Source organism: Solanum pennellii, chromosome 9 (assembly GCF_001406875.1).
Source record: "Solanum pennellii chromosome 9, SPENNV200".
NCBI classification, from domain to species: Eukaryota; Viridiplantae; Streptophyta; class Magnoliopsida; order Solanales; family Solanaceae; genus Solanum; species Solanum pennellii.
Window position 1 is genome coordinate 15986829 of NC_028645.1, and position 20233 is coordinate 16007061.

The 20233-nt window shown below is 35.0% G+C and overlaps 1 protein-coding gene across 5 annotated transcripts; it reads left to right on the forward strand.

The window, feature by feature from the left end:
- The first annotated feature begins 1977 nt into the window (after positions 1 to 1977).
- Positions 1978 to 19977, forward strand: LOC107031681 (ankyrin repeat domain-containing protein 26). Of its 5 annotated transcripts, none has more exons than XM_027911760.1 (16): positions 1978 to 2129; positions 2988 to 3246; positions 7627 to 7671; positions 7914 to 7976; positions 8106 to 8168; positions 8440 to 8502; positions 8643 to 8705; positions 8895 to 8957; positions 9152 to 9214; positions 9391 to 9465; positions 9664 to 9726; positions 9924 to 9986; positions 16330 to 16389; positions 16930 to 17070; positions 18950 to 19045; positions 19134 to 19670. In XM_027911760.1, the coding sequence occupies exons 2-16, from the start codon at positions 3040 to 3042 to the stop codon at positions 19668 to 19670; spliced, it is 1665 nt and encodes a 554-aa protein (XP_027767561.1). In that variant the 5' UTR covers positions 1978 to 2129; positions 2988 to 3039. The 5 variants fall into 5 exon arrangements, with proteins under 5 accessions (XP_027767561.1, XP_027767560.1, XP_015088611.1 ...); XM_027911759.1 differs by having other exon boundaries at positions 2021 to 2158; positions 19134 to 19977; XM_015233125.2 differs by having other exon boundaries at positions 2021 to 2158; positions 9403 to 9465; positions 19134 to 19965.
- Positions 19978 to 20233: the final 256 nt, after the last annotated feature.

The window sequence follows — 20233 nt, forward strand, 5'->3', positions numbered from 1 at the left end:
AATACAAAAACTTGTACAAAATCCAAATGAACGACCTAGTGACTAAATTGTCAGTCCCAACAAGTCATAAATGACTTGAGGTCGCTACAAGAAAGTGTTGGAAAGATTGGTAAACAAAGAAAATGACTTAGAAGGTCATTACATATAGTGATATTCCTACTCCACTAAGAATTGTCATAGACATTCTTATACATGAAACCAATACGATAAATGTTCTCATCTTGGAAATTGCTTTTGCTTTATTAAATAAATTATAAAGGCAAAATGGTTTGGGAGACCCTTGTTCTTGGCTCTGTTTGTATTTTGACCCCTTATACTTACAACTTTGTCAACTAGACCCTTGAACTCGATTAAACACAATATATTAAATGTCTATAACCATTGACTGAGCACATGTGACATTAATATTGTTGACTTGGAACAATTTGTAATGTCACGCATTTTAAAGTAGGTATGTATAAAATTTATATGAAAAAACATTGAAATTTTAAAAACAAATAAATGAGAACACCAAAAGAAAGGGGGGAGTCATTCTACTTCAAATCAGCCTATTACTGCTACCCACCTCCACCCCCACCCCCACGCCCACCGCAACCAAATTTCTTAAACCCATTCCACTTCTTTCTTTGGTTTAACCCAACTTTTCCTCCTCCTCCTCCTTCTTCTCTTTCTCCTTCTCCTTCACACTATTCCACCCCTAAATATTTTTCTCAAATTCATTCTTTTTGCTGCAAGTCAATTTCCCTCCTAGTTCTTTTCATTTGCCATATTTGTTCTTTCAAACTCTCGACTTTGTGTGTATTCTTTGATGATAATGTGTATTGAAAAAGGAAAAACTTCATTGATAAGTTTGCTGAAGATTCAAAAATAACCAATGAGTTTTGTGAATTTATGAAATAAATTTAAAATTGAATAGAGATTTGTTGGTTGATGTTTGTTAACAATAGTGTAAATTCAAGTCAAATAGGTAAGAATTCCACCAATTTAACATGGATTGTTCTCAATTTGAGAGCAAAAATGGAGAAAATAATAAAATTTCCCGGTTATGCTTTTATTTTTATTTTATTTGTTTAATATGTAATTTCTTACGTGTCATTAAAAATAACGTGGAATCTTACGCGTAAATAAGTGTATCACACGTGCACACATAAGATGAGGAAAGAGTTTAAAATATTGTGTTTCAGCGAGTTTAAGGGTTTAATTTACAAAATTGCAAGTATAAGGGTCCAACAAGTACCAACAGAGCCAAGTATAAGGACCTATCGGGTCATTCCCCCAATTATAAATAAATTTTGATGAAAATATTATATAAGATATTTAACATCATTTATAAAAAGAATATATTATGCATGTATAATAATACAATATATGTATATACTTTATCAATTGTGTTTGGTTATTTCTTCAATTTTTAAAATAAAGCTAAAATCAAACCAAACACTATCAATTTTTAAAAATCTAAAACCAATCCAAACCCAAGTAACATTGGTTTGGGTTTGATTTGGATCGATTTTATTCAAACTGTAAATACCCCTATATGACTCGGTTACATGGAATCATAATTAGGTGTAATTTATCTAGATAAATTATAACAGTATAACATCTCTCCTATTTCATCACTCATATACTATCTCTCTATCGCTATTTATTTGTATATTAGATATATGTATCTAATGTGATTCACATGTATCTAGTATAAACAAACTCTTAGGTTGACCACACTCTTCTCTTTCCTTATTTATCTATATTTCACAATGTATTTTATAGGAAAAGTTTATTATCTAACTCAAACTTTAAGTATAAAATTATAAACTAGTGAGACAACATAAAATTATTGGAAACTATAGATAGAAGTAATAAATCTGAGTGAAATATTTATAGAAGTTTTTCTTATATTTGTACAAATGTTGTTGAGGCCTTTTGACTTTCTTTCATATGACTTGTGAGAACCTGAGTTAAACAGTGCAACGTGTAGGCAGATGATTGGAAGGACAACGCAATAAAAAATTGGAACATAAACTAAATTTTTTTTAGCAACAAGACCATTTACCTGGCCGTTACGCTCTTGACCTCTCCCATACCCCATACCCCAAATTCAGTCGCTTCAACTTTACGGTGTCTTCTCAAAGGTTGAATCTCTTGTCGATCTCTTCTTTCGGTAAATGTTCATCTGATTTTGTTTTTGCATTAAACATTTTATTTAGCTCTGCTAATCTGACCTACTCCTTTTTTGTGTAATTTATTTTCTATGTTCATATAGAGGAAATTTATATTTTCTGTAACTAAAAAAAAAATTAGTGTCCTACATTGAAGTTTAACATTCGTTTGCTGATCGATTTTGAAATTGATCTGCATTTAAGGTTCCGAAAATGCCTCCTTTCTAATTTCTAGTTTACTAATTGATTCTGGAATATCCAAGTTTTACATTATTAGCTCTCATGTTTCAGTGTTCATCTTATTTTTTGGTGTAATTGAAGGTTAATACATTCTTGATCTAACTCTAATTTTTGACGTTTCACATTGTTTGGTGGTTAATCTGAAACTTGAAATGGATTTTGATTTGATTCTATAGTCTATTGGTTTATTCCGAATATTCAGGTTCATGCTGGACGGTGCTTCACAAGTTTAACAAGGAAGAAACTTATATGCTCTCTTGTTTTTTGTATAGCATGTTGAAATTTGAATTCAAGTTGATTCTTATTCTCAAGTGTTGCAATTAGCATTTCCAGCTGTGTTCATGCAAAGTTCTTTCTTTTATTTATGTGTTTATTGGTGAATTTTACATCTTGAATTGAAAAATGACTTGATTTGAATTTAATGTTCCAAAGTGCCTTATCAGATGGAGAGTTTATTGATAGATTCTAAAGTCAGATTGATTTTTCGCGGTGCTCTACAAGTTCTAATGAGAAAGAGATGTTAAATGCATGTCAATTTTGTGTCTAATTTGAAATGGCATGCTTGATTACAATATTTTATGGTTTCTGTAGGCTGTGCTGTTCCATTGCTACTTACTGAGTTTTGATTGTTGGCCCCGTGCCAATGGAAGAAGAGAAGAAGAAGAGGAAGAACAAGAAAAAGAAGAATAAACAAACCAAAGTAATAGAAAATAATGCCGTCGGTGTAGAAGAATCCGCTTCCTCCAATCAGAACCATCCTGCTGAAATACGTGGTTCTGAAGCACATACTGATGATACTTCGGGGATAGATGACGATTCTAATAGACATGACACTGAGGGTGCCAAAGTCGTAAGTTAACTTCTATAACCAAATCATTCTGGTACTAAAGGTTTATTTGTTTTCAAATCTAAGAGGAGTCATGTTTCTAGAACCATATATGGATTTTGCCTTCCACTTTTTGCTGTATTTCTTTTTTTGATGTAAGAACATATTCATACTTTCAATATTACTGGGTGATCTAAAAGTACAACAAATAGATGTTATTTAATTGATAAGTTGCCTTTTTCCAAATGACCCGAAACTTGTATCCATGAATTAATCATCATGGATAACTTTGGTGGGTTTTAGGAGAGATAGATGTAGGCCGGAGAAGTATTAAAGAGAAGTGACTAGACAAGACATGAAGCAACTTCAGCTCACCGAGGTCATGACCTTAGAAAAGGAGGTTATTGAGGGCACACATTAAGGCGAGGGTTAGTCGGCAGTTGTGCGTGACCTAGCTAAGTAGTAATTCTTGTCCTTCTATTTTGCTGTTATCTGTTGTTTCTTGTACTTCAATTTATTTGTTGTAGTTATTGTCAATTTTAATTATTCCAGCATCTTTTATCTATTATTTTTCCTTTGCCATCTTTTCATTGTGCTGAGGATCTATTGTAAACAACCTCACTACCTCCCAAGGTAGGGTAAGGTCTAGTACACTCTACCTCCCTAGATTCCACTGGTTACATTGTTGTAATCAAATGCTATTATGAGCTTCTTGCTCCTAACTAAACTGAATTCAGAAATTGAGTTGTTAGAGAATAAAGGTTGCATTGGTCGAGAAGAAAGGAACTAGAAAACATATTTGAAGGAGAGAGAGAGAGAGAGAGAGAGAGAGAGTGTTTTGAGTCCAATTCTTAAAGAATATCTTTTTCACATCATGATCGTCTATATGTTTGAGATTAAATAAGGGCAGAATTTTTTTTGATTTAAAGCCCAAAATGTCGCCTCACTTTGTCACAGTTCAACATAGCTTATTCTCTTCTCTGAACCCACATTTGGGGTATCTGTATATTCAAGATTTATGCTATAAGTAATCTTCTTAATTTGAATATGTACTTTTTAAAAGTTTTGCTGCATCATTAATGTGAAAGTGTAATAAGAAACCATAGTTTCAACATTTAATTTTCCTTATGCTCGATCAGTAAGTGAATTGGTACAGAAAACTTGAAAGCCCTGTCATACAGCAGTTTTTTCCTTCTTTTCATTTATGAACAGATGCAGATGCAATATTCAATGCCTACTGGTAAAGTGTTCTCTTTTAAACTGTGAATTTAAGCGGATTTCTCATGAATTTATAACCACAGATGAAAGTCTTTACTTGTCAAATTTTTATTGCAAGCTGGAATCAGATCTTCATTTTCTTTGGAAATAGAGAGGGTCCTTTCTCCACTAAGTGTGAAGTTAATAGGAGAAACTCATGATAGGAAGGGTGCATGGAAGAGGAGAATACGGAAAGAGAAAATGGAAGGAAATATATTGGAATGTCTTGAGAGAAAAGAATTAAAAAGAGAAGGATTAGAACTGGGGCTGCCTCAACATTACCAGTTTCAAAAAAAAAAAAAATGGGGCTTCCTGGTGGAGAGAAGAAATAATTGAAGTATGTAACATGCCTTCTCACCTTTAAATTTAAAACCATGATAATCGGCAACTTAATAGCAAATGAGCAAGGGATTCCACCCCATTATCTCTTGGCAGTGAGGGAGTATAAGCAAGGTTCTCGCATCATGAATGAGTGCAGGTAAAGAAGTTAGTACCGCCACATCAAAAACCGATTGTGGTACAAAATATAGAAGGGTTCCCACATCATGGATGGGTGCGTGTAAAGGACCTATTTCCGCCAAATCACAAACTCGGATATGGTGCAAAATAAGAAAGGGATCTGACATATGAAAAAAGTTAGTACAAGAGAGTCGGATTCGGGTAGATACCTAGAATATAAGCATTTTGGCAAGGAAAACGATGGAATTAGTGGATACTCTAAAAAGGTGAGTAAGGCTAGAGAGATAGGTAACACGAGTTATGAGTTATGGTATCGTGGGATAGATAAAAATAGGATCGGAGTGAGAATTATTGTAGAACTAAGTCGTAAAGATAAGGTTGTAGAGGTAAAACGAGTTGGGGATGGCATTATTGTTGTAAGGCTTGTATGGGGGAAGGAGACAATCAATGTTAATAGTACCTATGTGCTGCAAATAAGATTAGATGTAGAAGCTAAACCCAAGTTTTGTGAGGATATGGCTAACTTGGTTCAAGGAATTCCAGGAGGCAAGAGGCTGACAAATCCTTATAGGTAGAGAACTAAATGGCCATGTAGGTAAACAAATCGATGACTTTGAACAAGTACATGGTGGTTATAGTTATTGTGAGAAATATATGGAAAAAATATTATTGAATTATGGTTTTAATTATTACATAGAGAACCCTATTTATAGACACTATAAAAATACAATGTCTTAACAAATAGGAGACTATAAACTATTCCGATTTTGTGTAGGATTGTGTTTTCCTATTCTATTCTAAACTCCCCTCAAGCTGGTGCATACAAATTATATGTATCTAGCTTGTTACAAATGTAATTAATACGAGGACCTGTAAGGGACTTGGTGAAGATATCTGCAAGTTGATCATTTTACTTCACAAATTTGGTAACAATATCTGCTGAGAGTATCTTTTCTCTTACAAAGTGAATCAATCTCAATGTGCTTAGTCCTCTCATGAAACACTGGATTTGATGCGATATGAAGGGCCGCTTGATTATCACACACAAGTTCCATATGACCGGTTTCTCCAAACTTCATTTCTCCAAGAAACTGTTTGATCCAAACTACCTCACAAGTTGCTACAACCACTACTCGATATTCTGCTTCTTCACTGGATCGAGCAACCACACTTTGTTTCTTACTCTTCCATGACATCAAAATACCTCCAACTAAAACACAATATCTGGATGTAGAACGTCTATCAAAGGGTGATCCTGCCAATCAACATGACCTTGATCCTCAAAGAGTAGTCCTTTACATCGTAGAATACGAACAACTACATCCCAATGACTATTAGAAGGAGAAGTCATAAACTGGCTTACAACACTCACAGGAAATATCTGATGGTATACATAGTCAGTCATTTATAGTATTTAGGATTTTAATAGTTTCCTGTATTCTAGGTCTTCTTGTGGTTTGTGCCTTATCAGATTAGTATTTTCAAAAGAGCATATTGTACGTGAATAAAATCATCTTTCTCTTCTATGTCTTAAACCCTTATACACCCAACACTAGTTAGTAGTCTTAGATGAAAGGTTAACAGTAGAGTGAGAAAGGTGCACCTCTCACACAACTGTGAATTAGGTGTTAGGCTTGAGACTTAGAGGGAGACTCAGATATCTTGTGGAAAGAAATGTCAGTTTGCATTAAAACCATAGCAACTAAAGTTTTAAGTATGTCTTAAGGTCTAGGTTCTCAACCAAGAAATGATGGTGGTGGAATGAGGAGGTAAACAAAGTTATTTAAGATAGTATAATGTTATGAGAAGTTGCCAAAGGCAAAGGACGGAGAATCCTTATACTATGACTAGATAAGATTAAAAATGAACCCATTTGCTAGAAGGTCCAAGTCACATGCATTGAGGATATAATGCGAGAAGGTCGCTTGAGATGGTTTGGACGTGTTCCGCATCAACTTACATATGTATTAGTCCATAGGAGTGAAACTATTGTAAGTGAATGGTAAAAGGGACAGGGTAAACCTAAAATCACATGGAGGGAAGTTGTCTTGAAATGCTTGTGTCAACACAAACTTTGCTAAAGATAGGACAAAATAGAAGAAAAAGATCTATATAGGTGATAACAACTATCCCCCTTTGTCCCAATTTATGTGATATCTGTCCCAAAGAATGACACATTTACTTATTTGGCAAATAGTGACGTTACCAACATTAAACCCATGTTGGGTCTCACTTATTTGGCAAAAAGTCCACAAAAGGTGCACTCTTCTATGTAAAGATTCATTTTTAAGGGGTAATTTTTGGAACATTGCAATGTCTTCTCATATTTCTTTAAACTCCATGCCCTATGAAACTACATCACATAAATTGGGACAGAAGGAGTAGTTCAAAATTAGTCTTATTGTTATTAATATTATAATATTATTCCTTCTCAAAAAAAATATATTATAATATTATTATAATTAATATTTATTTTTTTTTTTAATTATTATTATTATTATTATTATAGTTGTAGAAATATTTAATTTATTTTTATTTTATTTAGTATGATGATGCTACAAATTTAGATGAAGAAATAAGATCCGTATAACCAAACCCAACAATTTTTGGGACTGAGGCCTTGTTGTAAACATCTAAGGTTCTTGATACTTTCTGATATGTTGTCTTTTGACATTCTTGTTTTTACAGTCATCTTTAGCGGAGAACGAGAAACACCGTAGGATGGATTCAGAGGTGAGTTAAGGCCTCCTCTTTTAGCAACTGCTGAGCCATTTTCAGTTATGGGCTCATAATTTTATGATAATTGTATTCTCTTCCCCTCTCTCTTATCTGTCTATTGTATAACTCATGACAAGTCATTGCTTTCTCTATTTTATGGACAGGCCTTTAAATGAGCTTACATCTGCATGGAATCCCATATATAATTTCTATCTACATTTTAATTAAAACATTTAAAAGTTACTGCTGTTTTACAGGCTATCTTCGAGGAGAAACTTAAACAGTTCTCATGGGAAAAAGATGCCAGTTTACTGAAGGAGGTAATAGAAAGTACACACAATTTGCATTGTAAAAACCTGCAACTTGCTAACTCATAGGCCTGTGGCTGGTGCCTAATCAGTTTTTTAGGATTTTCACTCCTAATCTTGCGGATTTACCTTGATGTGCAGTCTAACTTGAACGAGAGGATTAAACAACTTCAGAATGAAAATAACAGTCATCTGCATAAAGAGGTATTTTAGTTCTGCCTCTGTCTGAAAGCAGGCACAGTGAAAAAACAAAGTGATTTTGACCAAATATTAAGAGTTCCCTCTCATGATTCAAATGTGGGGAAAACTGTGTTGTACTTCTCGTGTGTTGTTCGAGTTATGTAGTTTCATTTTCAAAAATATATTGTTCAAGTACGGTTAAATTTCGAAGTCTGATGGTATGCCATGCTGCTACGTGCGTCTTGTCCTATTTATCCTATCTATCTCGAGTTTTACGCTCTTCTGTGGTCCACAGGCTAGTTTTGAGATGAAAATCATGCAATTGCAAGATCAAATTAGTAGTCTCAGGAGGCAAGAGGTAATGGGAAAACATGGATAGATGCATACTACTATCACAATAGCTGTGCTTTCTGGAACGTATTATCCACCTAAAATATTCTTTCCTTGTTTAGTCAATGGTCCTTCTACAGAAATCAGTGACCTTTTAAACTTTTTCAGGCTAACCAAGAAGAAAAGATAAGACAATTGCATATGGAGAAGGATCTTTACTTGCAGAAAGAGGTACTAAAACTTTTAACCGTTCTCATTTCTACTTCTGTGGAAGTTTTCAAAGATATATTGCATTTAGGACACCAAATTGACATTTCTTAGTTTCCATTGCCGGTTTCTTTTTATTGTACTTTTACTTCCACAACGACTCTTTAAAATTTAGGTCTACATGACAAGAAGTATGCTCTCTGTAATTTTCAGGCTGAGTTTGAGATGAAGAATTCTCAGTTACAAAGTGAAAAGAATTCCTGGCTTCTAAAGGAGGTGATAATCCCATATTGGCAAATAAATTTTCTTGTATATCAGAACCAAGTTTTTTTTCCTAAGATCATCATTTTGTTTTACCATCACTGGTTATAAGCAATTCAGTGTCATATCCTTAATCACATTTTCTGCAATTTTAAGATTTTCTTTTGAGTCCTGCAGTAAGTTCCAGAGTAATACCTTGTTCCTTACAGGGTGGCTTAGAGAAAAGAAATAATGAGTTGGTGGAGGAAGTGGAGAAGTTGAATTCAAAGAGGGTAATAAATCCTGAAGTTTAATTTTTATGTGCTTCTGTTGTTTCCCTTGATCATGGGGGTTTATCATGCCATTGAGTTTTGTTGCATACCTTTTATCTTCATGTATTGTGGCAATATAGTGGTACTTCTCCTTGAGAATTTGCTTGGTTCAAAAACATTCACTAGAATAACTTTAGCATGAATATCAGGTCAATTTGGAAAAAAAAGTAAAAGAGATGGAGAAGGAAACAGAAAACAGGGTCCAGAAGGAGGTAATCTCTCTCCTACTTTAATACTGGTAACTTTGACAGGGAACTGTTCCTAATAACTGTACTGATACTTTTTGTTTTCGTTTCGTCCTTTGTTTCTCTTATTTTTGTTTTTGGTTCCATCTGGGGAAAAGAAATGACTAGAAGCTAGCATGCTTTGTTGAGCAGATTTCATGAGATGGAATACCTTCATCCTTGCAGGTTAGCTTGGAGGAAAGAATCAGTGTGTTGGTGGATGAAGTGGAAAATTCAAATACAACGAGGGTAAAATATTTAATATCACTTCAGTAAATTTTTGATCACCTTTATTCTTTCACTTGACAGTGGAGTTTTTTCTTGCTTTTGACTTCAGTCTCATACCTTATTACATTCATGCTGATAAGCAATTTATTTGTGTTTCTCTTTGATAATTGTCCTGGTCAAAATAAAGGCTTTGAGAATAACTTTGGCATGAATATCAGGTGAGCTTGGAGGAGGAAGTAAAAGAGACGGAGAAGGAAAGAGAGAACTGGGTCCAAAAGGAGGTACTTTCTTATATCTTAATGCATGTAGTTTTGAGTGGGCTTTGTTGCTAATATCCTCTATTTTGAGACCATGTGTATTGTTTCAGTTGCGGTCAAGTAATAACAAGAATTTAGCAAGCTAGGTATTCTGGGTTGCATGCCCTTCCCCAGACCCATGCATAGCAGGGGCTTAGTGCTTTAGGCTGCCCTATTGATTCGAATCATGTTATGCATCTGTCAAGTTGCTATGGAAATTTCACGAATAGCGATATGATGTGCTTAATAGATAGGTGAAAGAGCAATATGACCTGCTATGCATATGATTTAAGATGCTTGGCTATTTAGAGGAAACATATTCATAAAATATATCTGGCTTCAATTAAATGCTCATGGATATAATTGTTTAGTAAAACAGAACAGATACCGAAGAAATTGTTAAAAAAACAGTGAACAAAATTCAATCAGATGGTTTTGAATACTTGATGACATATAAAGTATGGCTTCTATTAAGAGGAATTGTATTTTTTCTTGATAATGAAGCCGTCAGGTCTGTAAAGGGAGTAAAAGACAAAATAACATGCAAGAAGGAATCATGACTAGACAACTGATGACCTTAAAAGTAACAAAAAACCTTTGGAAGTGCAATTTTTATGATGTTCATTCATGTGGGTGGCATTCAAAATTACAACAACTAAAGGGGTATTTGCCACTAACCCACACTCAGGGATTTCGGGAGAAGGTGGTGAAGATGAGGCTGAGGATGTCGTGTCTATTACCGAGAACCAATTCGGATCCCTGCCGCCAAGGTCAACTACAGAAGCCATTCATCCCGTAAGTAGATTGATGGAGCAATATAGTGAGAGGAAGAGGGACTTACATACGATGTTCATCGACCTAGAAAAAGCATACAACAAAGTTCGTGAGGCTTTTTTTTTTCAAAATGACCGTGGTGTCCGTTTTGAGCACCTCGACTAATTTCCATGGGATACCTACCACCTCCCACCAACAACGGATACTAGGTAACACTAACTCTGTCCACCAAAGCTATAAGACGTATGTAGTTTTTTTTTTTTGTCTCCGTTGAGTTTTGAACCTAAGACCTTAGGGTTCTCAACCACTTCATTGACCATGTTTGGAGGCTAGAAGTGTGCCTGTAACTTACATTAGAGTGATTAAGGACATGTGCGAGGAGCCAAGATATGAGTGAGGATAATTGGAGGAGACTCGAGCACTTTCCAGGCAATGATGGGGTTGCACCAGGGATCAACTCTTAGCCCATTTGTTTTTTCCTTGGTAATGGATGAACTGATGTGACATCTCCAAAGGTAGATGGCCATGGTGTATATTTAACGCCCAAGCTTGGACGGGGCGGAAAAACACAGTATGAACACCTGCTATACACGAGGCAAATAATGAGGAACCGTACCTATGCAACACTGACCAACTGGCCATACTAATGTGATGGACAAATGAAACTATAATCATAGGTGACAATTTTACAAAGTCTATGAAGCCTCTAATGGAATTCTTAACCGTACCTTATTAAATGGTCGGGACAGGGCCTTAACATACCCAACTATAATTATAAGAACATCTAAGTAGTACTAGGCACCTATTACCTCCAGGTGATAATGGAGCTACCAATATTTTGCTACTTTGCTGCGTATGCAACAAGAGACTACTGCGGGAGTCTACTAATCTGTATACCTGATCCTGCATTCATAGAAATGCAGTGTCCCAAGCCACTGAACATCTATACATATACAACATGTACTATTATGTAAAACAAACTCAATAACAAGTAGATACATGAGGATGCTCGACCAATCAAATAATAAGATGAGCAACTACAAACAACTGAACATCAGAACCCTTTTTGTCTAAAACTTTATCTTATGGATAACCTTATAAACTTATTTAAAATGTATTTCGATTGTTGCTTAAAATGTTAACAAGTGTTAGATTTACACATGATATATGCTATGTGTTTCATCCCTGTAAGTGATCAAATGAAAGGCCTTTAAAGGCTACTTGTAACAATGTACGGATAAGCCTCTTGGGGAAATCTTGAGCACATGAACGATATGAATATTGAAAGTATAATATGAAGCTGTAACTTATAACTATCAGTAGAAATTCTCACATGCTTGAGTTATTTTTTTAATATATAATATGTAGTAGTTTGCCTAGGTGATGTTCTACCTCTATCTTTAGTACAAGTAAACAAGTAATCACATGATGGCCTCCAAAGGTGATCTATGACACATGTAAAAGATATATTGCCAAATTACATAAGTTGCATGATGTTGATAAGTGTACATCGCAATCTGCTGTAAGGTACGCCTTCCCCAGGCTCCTATAAAGGGTCTGCCCGTAAGCTTGTAGGCCGTCTTAGTCAGGGGAACCAGGGGAACTAGTGCATGACCTTTCAGTTGTCTACTATCTATCACATATGCCATAAAGGGCGGTCTGTCTCAATAATGTGCACAAAATTCGCGTCACTTTGTCTGTGAAGTGGACCTATGAATACCCATCCATCGCTTTAGAGTAGGTTTTAATCATATATTTACAAAGCCTATAACAAATTAACAACTGAGTTACCATCTTTATCTTTCACATAAGCAAGTGAGGAGCTTTATGTTACGCACAAGTAACATAATATATATTCTAGTCTATCAAGTACTTGTTTTTGCTTAAGAGTCATATGACTATGTGATCTATGCAAGTGCAGGCCATATGGTAGCCAATTGTTTTCCTTTTAAACACGTGACAGATATACTAGAACCTTACGTCAAATTTGCTGGAACTTACAATCTCTTAACTTGACATCTTCAACCCAAACAATTTTCTTCAAAACAAAACCCTAGGACAAGAAGAGATCACTTGAAAACAACATCTCACCAATATGGGCGGCCTAGGGAACTCTTTCTCTAAAGGCTGCCTCAAGCTCTCAACATGTGACCACAAGTTCTCCCACTCCCTTACAAGTTAAAACTATGTGAAATACATACAAAATTTTTACCTTAGGGGTTGTGAAAGAAGAAGAAAATTCAGGAGCCCTCTTTGTAGAGAAAGTCACAATCGAGATAGAAAGACTTGTGAAATTTTCTTTGGATTAATATGATATTTGGTCTAAGTAAATAGATATATGTCACCTCTTGGAAGACAAGTCTTGGGCTTGACCCAATGACCCGCCCCATCTCGCTCTGGTCCAATTAATTTGGGTCTTCCATTGTTCAAGTAGGTGATTACTAAACTATGTCAAGTGGGACCCTCACCATATGTTGTCACATGGGTTTGCGTAATCAAACAAGTGGCACATTAGTTATCTTTAAGCACGTGCATCTCGCAAGCAAGTAGGATGTTTAAGAAAGTAGCTCGAACAAGTAGGATGTCTAAATAAGTAGGTTACTTTGTCCTACATTTATTTTGCTTTCCATATCTTAATCCCTTCAACTAGTACTTTCACATTTTGTACACTACAACACTTAGACTTTAGGCTCAATTATTAATCACCTTTTTCCAAGCTCAAATAATCTTGTTGACGTTGACTTAGTCATGAACATGAGAGTCAAACATAAATGGAAATCTTGCAAACAATGTCTTCTTCAAACTTGCATAGTTCTTGACATTGAACTTGGATGGACGAGCGATTTGTTTTTTAAGAAACTAGACTCAAAGACCTTTGATTTGATCAGTTAGCTCTCCATCTGGGAGATCTGCTCGTTTAAAGCGGACAATATGCTGGATCACTTGAAGTAGTGACCCTCCACAGGGCATTCTTTGACTTGAACTTTTGTTTGAAGGCTTCCTTTGGGCTAAAACCTTAGGTTAACACTTCAACAACCTATATATATATATGTGTTACTTAACATAATTATCAATTTGTATTTTTAGTCTCTCGGTTTCATACCAATCCTTTGCTATTTGAGTAGTTGCATGTTAACATAGATGTACAAGGTATTACAATATGCTTTTTTCAGTTGACATAGTATTGATTGATGAGACATGCAACAAAGTTAATTATATGCTAGAGGTTCGAAGACAGACCTTTGAAGCCTAAAGGGTTCAAGTTGAGGATTAAGACAAAGTACTTAGAGTGCAAGTATACTGATGAACTCATGTGGCAGATGTGGAGGTGAGGATTGATACACAAGTTATCTCCAAGTAAGGAAGTTTCAAGTATCTTGAGTTCGTAATTCAAGGATTTTAAGGAGATTGATGATGATGTTGCATATCGTGTTAGAGCTAATGAAATGGAGGCTCGTATTAAGAGTGTGCCACCAAGGACCTAAAAGTGTGTTTTATAAAGTGGTCCTCGGACCATCTATGTTTGGGATGGATTGTTGGTCGGTCAAGAACTCGCACATCTAGAATATGAAAGTAGAGGAAATGAGGATGTTGCTATGAAAAAGTATGTAATATGAAGTGATTGTTACGGACAGAGTGTTGGTCGATCAAGAACTCGCACGTCTAGAAGATAAAAGTAGTGGAAATGAGGATGTTGCAGTGAATGTGTCGAAATACTAGGAGCGAAGATAATTTGGATTAGGTGGGAGTGATCTCCGCGGTAGACAGGACGAGGGAGGGAGGCGAGATTGGGATGGTTCGGGCATGTGAGAGGAAATGTGCAGGTGCCAGTGAGGAGGTGTTAGAGGTTGGCTTGGTGGGTATTTAGAGAGGTAGGCCAAAGTAGGATGGAAATTTAGTAAGTAATCGAGCGTTGTCAAGTTTCCTCTGTCAGTATTGTTATTACTACACTTCTATTTTATTACATGTTGTATCCTTTGCTTCAGTTACCGTATTGTTTGCTGTTGCTACTGTTCTCTTCTCCTTTCTTTTTAGCATGACTTCTTCACTACTGTAATTCCACACCATACTTGATTTTGATATGCCTTACTTGAGCCGAGGATCTATTGGAAACAACATCTACGTTCACAAGGTAGGATAAAAGCTGCATACAACCACCCTCCCAGACCCACTTGTGGGATTGCACTGGGTCTGTTGTTGTTAATGTTCATGCATGTGGATATATGACAGGAAACTTCTGTGTTTCCATCATAACAAATATGAGAAAGTCATTTTTGCCTTTCAACTTGTACTTCTCTTGATTTCGATCAAGTGACATTTTCTGTTTAACTGTACCAAGTCAACAACAACGTACCTAGTGAAATCCCACAAGTGGAGTCTGGAAAGGGTATAGTGTACACAGACCCTACCACTACCCTGTGGAGGTAGGGAGGGTTGTTTCCGAAAGACTCTTGGCTCAAGTGCAACACATCTAAGTACTAAGAAGAAGAAAACAGTGTAGAGCGTTACAAGAACAACAAACAAGTCATGTTCTGTATATTTGAACCGAAATGTCATTGGGATGTGCTGTTAAGATTAGAAGCTGAGTTCTTGATGCCATTTAATGAAATTCATTTATCTAATCAAAAAAGGATGAAGAACTGAGATATTAAAAAGTGAATGGCAGTATAATTGAACCAAAATGTCACTGGGATTTGCTATTTAGATGAGAAGCCGAGTTCTTGATGCCATTTAATGGAATTCTCTTACTTCATTATGAAAATCTAAGATAATTAAAAGCCGAATGGCAGTAAAATGTTCCTTGTTGAAAACCTGTTGTAGTGATCGATCTAGAATCTAGATACAGAGTTTTCTTCAATACGGCTATAATAATAAGGTGGTACCTGAGAGTAAACGTGCCTTGAAGTATATTGTATATCAGTTACTTCAAACACAACCACTTTGTAATTTTGAAGTAAATTGCACAGCCACTTGGACTTTTCTGGGCATGCACATGGAGCTTAGTACGCTCTTAGCACTTCTAGTCGAGTAGAAAGAAAGAGAATAGTTTACTGTTTTGAGCTGCATAGATAAATCTGCTTGATTTTCCTTTGCTAAATTATATATAAGTCAATTGTTGGAGGAGATCAATTCATTGCTCTTTTTTATACTATGCCTCAATCCCAAACAAGTTGGGGTCGTGTGTCGACTATATGACTCCCCTCTTTCATTTAAGCTCAAAATTATATCATCATCATCCTCAATTAAAAATGTGAAAAATAAGTTGAATTTACATATCAATTTGATAGAAAAGAAAATAACAAGAATAATAGCAACAACAATCTCTATCCAAGTCAAAAGTCTATCCTCAAGTAGTAGCTATCACCTATATATGGATCTTTTTTTCCCCACTGTGCCCTATCTTAATCTAGGTCTGCATTGTTACCAGTTCCCCAATATAAAAAGAAATTAATAACAGGGAACATAACCTAATTGTTAGTTTTATCTATTAAGTGATAGGTTATTATCAAATGCTTCAGAAAGTTCAAACCGTAGTCTCTTCTTTTTTTTGCAGAAATCATTCAGAGAAATAATTTCCAGCCTAAGTGGTGATAATGCACTTTTAGAGACGCAGGTATGCAGTCCCAGCGACAAAAATGTATCATGTTTTTCTTGACTGAACTTTTCTCGTCAAACTGTTATGAACCTATATATGGCTTTTAGTGTCTATCATATAATGTGTTCTTTGTTTGCTAACGTAGCCAATTGCAGGCGTTTCATAAAAGAACATGAGAAATCATGGCTTCCTTTAAGAATTCAAGTATACCGAGAGGAGTGTTCTTCTTTGTGCACGTTGGAATTTTGATTTGAAAAGTTCGGCATTCATATCAGGGTGTAACTCTCTTAATGGATACAAATTGTGATGTTAGTTTTCAAAGAATTATCGACATGTTTTGTTCTAATCAACCAAATGTGTATCCTTACACATAGAAGGCATTGGGAGTTGTAGTTGGACATCTACATTTTTTCTTTTAAGCTTTGCTTTCCTGATGTTGTATCCTGATTTTTGACATCTTGTCCTTATTATGGCTGTTGATGTCAAAACCCGTAGAAAAATTGACAATCATTGCTTCTGTTAATTCCTAACATGGAAATTAAAATCAAAGCCTCGCAGGTGAAGGAGTTCGAAGAGTTGAGGACCAATATATTACAAGAAAATCAGTTACTGAAAGCAAATATACAAGTACTGCAGACACAAGTCTATAATCTCGAGAAGAGTGCCGGACCACCTTGTTTACCAACTGGACATGAAATGGTCAGTTGTTAATTCTGTCTTGCAGATTAACCGGTCCTATATTCTGTTTTCATTCATTTCTATTTCCATGAGTGATAGAAAGTAGCACACTGTTGGTTGGCTGACAACCTCATACCACATCATGACTTGTAAGAAGATTGAGACAATAGTTAAACATGATATGCTTTAAATATTTTTATTAAAAAAATATCATTATTGATAGCATAAGACTGTAGTTCACTTGATATGTCATAAATGACTATGTTGTGCTGAGAGGGGGCAGGGGGTGGGTAGGAGTTAAAAAATAAAAATTTGAAGTTGAAAATATTTTTAAAAAGCAAAATTATTTTTTTGGGGAGGGGGTGGAGTTGTGGGGGGTTGGCCGGTGGTAGGTCGTGGGGGTCAGGGATTGGGTAAAAAAATAAAATTTTAAATTGAAAATGTTTTTTCAAAACTGATGTTTTTCGAAAAAAAAAAAGAAATTTGAAATTGGAGGAGAGTTTTGAAAATGTTTTCCTTAATTTTTGAAGGGAAAATCATTTTCCTTAATTTTGAGGAAAATGAGTTGATTTGGAAAAAATTTTCCAAAACTTTTGTCCCAACCAAACATGAGAAAATTGCTAAACACACTCGTAGTGTGTATATAAATAGGACTCATAGTAAAAATGTAGATGTACAATTCAATAATAATTTTCCTCTTATATTTCTCACAACATATAAATCAATACCATTTAAAATGGCACTTAATGTATTAGGTGGTCTTTTCCGTCATGAAACACATTTAGGGGTCGTTTGGTAGGCTGCATTAGAAGAATAGTCCATGGATTATGTAAGGTATTATTTAGTACTATATTTGGTAGGAATTTGAGCCTGTGTAAGTTATAACTAATCCATGGGATAAGCTATGTAAAGACAAAAATATCCTCAACCATTTCAATTATTTTGTGTATTTTCTTGATTTTATTATTTATATTTGTATTAGTAAGTTTATTTAAACAAATTGGCTTACAAATTATTTAGAGAGAGTTGTTTGTTACTAATATATCCAATATAAATCAATACAAATTTGAAATGTGAGTTGTATATTTGTATATGAAGTTTGTGATCTAAATTGAATGTGTGTGTGTGTATATATATATATATATATACATATATATATATATATATATATATGTATGTATGTATGTATGCTTGGTTTTCTAATTATTTATATTTTAAACAATTTAAAAAATTTACATACATATTAAAACTAAAACTTGCAATTTTTTGTGTCCATGTAGATGGTTTATTCAATTTTACCGTTGTTGACCACTTTCTCGATTTTGAAAGTAGATGGTTTATCTTTTTTTAATTGAAAAATGAACCTTTTGTGAGTGATCAATTTATTAAGATGACAACTATTTATCCTCAAATAATTCAAGTGAAAAAAATAACAATTAAGACAACTAAATTGTTCTTCCCATAGCTAGTTAGAAGGTTATGAAAATAATATTGTCCAACAATTATCTACCTTGATCGAATTACATAATAATTCAAGGGTATAATTGGAAAGAAGCTTTTTATAGAGCTATAATCCAAACACAAGATGAGGTGGGAAAAAAAGAACCAAACACTTGATAAAAATAAACCCTGCATTACTAATCCCTGCATTACTAATCCATGCGTTATGAATCTTAGTACCAAACGACCCCTTAATGTGTTGACTGTAGTCACTCACAACATGTATTTAAAAGTGCTAAAAGCATTCTAGTCACACAAGTTCACTGTCAATTTGGGGTATAACCAAAATAAATTTAAATGTATGGACAATATATATTGACGATTGATATATCTGTCCTTACATCACATTGTTGCAAATTGACATGTTACCATAACCTATTTTTGCTTTGTCTTGATAAAGAATACTCCTGAAAATGGGGATCTGAATTCTGAAGTAGTTGCTACCCAAGCATTGGTGGACAAACTGATTGATGAAAATGTGGAGCTTGTTGAGAAGGTTTCAGCTTATTATTCTCTTATTGCTAGTATCTTAGATATTATGATATACTTTTCGGGGTTAGTAATCATTATTTTTAATATATTAGGTGAAAAATTTATATGTGGAGCTGGAACGAAGAGATCCACCAATGGAGATATCTTCATATTTAGGTTCTGATGTAATTACCACAAGCTCTGAGGCAGCTCGCACTGCCAATGAATCAGCCCTTGGGTCACACAAGATGCCTGGAGCCGTTCACAAGCATGAAGTTGATCATACTACAGAGCCAAAATCTCAACCCAGTGAAGCACTATTGCAGTCAAGTGAAAGGCTGCAATCTCTGAAAGACACCATTGACAAAACTGTGAGTGATGATGAGCATGGGAGTAAGATAGATAGCAGAATTGTTGTAAATTCATCAGAAATCGAGTCTGATGAAATCGTGCAGATTCCTTTAGATGAAAATGAAGTTCAGTCAGCAGATTTAGAAGTCACAAGTGTGGATCAGGATCAGTATGAGGAGGAGGTTCCCCTCACCAATGCACCATTAATTGGTGCTCCATTCCGTTTGATATCCTTTTTTGCTAGATACGTGAGTGGTGCTGATTTGGTTAATAAGAACTCGGCAACCTCAAACCAATAACCTACTAACAGCCTGCAGCTGTGAGAAGTTAGATTTTATACAGCAAAAAGGAGTATGACACCAAAGATTAAACATAGTCACATCTCAAGTTGAAGGATATACTTATTATAGTACAAGGCTGGATGCTGCCCCTTTTTTTGTACTAATTTTATTTTTATAGGGGTATTAGTTGTAAAAGATACAAATATTGATTTGGGCCATTCTTACACCTGCCTGAAAATTTGGTGACGTAAGAACAAATGTTATGCTAGAGATGAGAGTTGGATATTTTGTGTTTCTTTAAACTTCATTTGGATATTTTGGACTACTCTTACGCTTGTGGTTTGTGGCGTACTCGTAATTTCCAACACAGGTAGCAGGTGTTAGTTATGGTTCACCCATAAATATTCGTGCTGTCTGTTTTGATGTGGTTATAGTTCACCCATAAATATGCGTGTTGTCGGTTTTAATGTGGTTATAGTTCACCCATAAATATTCGTGCTGTCTGTTTTGATGTGTATTTTTAGAGTGTCCTTTAGTACTCAAAAAGTGTCCATTTTAAAAAGGCTAAAAACTTAAATAGA

Excerpts from the sequence above, each read along its gene's own strand:
- LOC107031681 (XM_027911760.1), top strand. The coding sequence starts at position 3,040 with ATGGAAGAAGAGAAGAAGAAGAGGAAGAACAAGAAAAAGAAGAATAAA. Across the intron at positions 8,169-8,439 it reads ACAGTCATCTGCATAAAGAG|GCTAGTTTTGAGATGAAAAT; the intron begins GTATTTTAGTTC and ends TGTGGTCCACAG. Across the intron at positions 8,706-8,894 it reads ATCTTTACTTGCAGAAAGAG|GCTGAGTTTGAGATGAAGAA; the intron begins GTACTAAAACTT and ends TGTAATTTTCAG.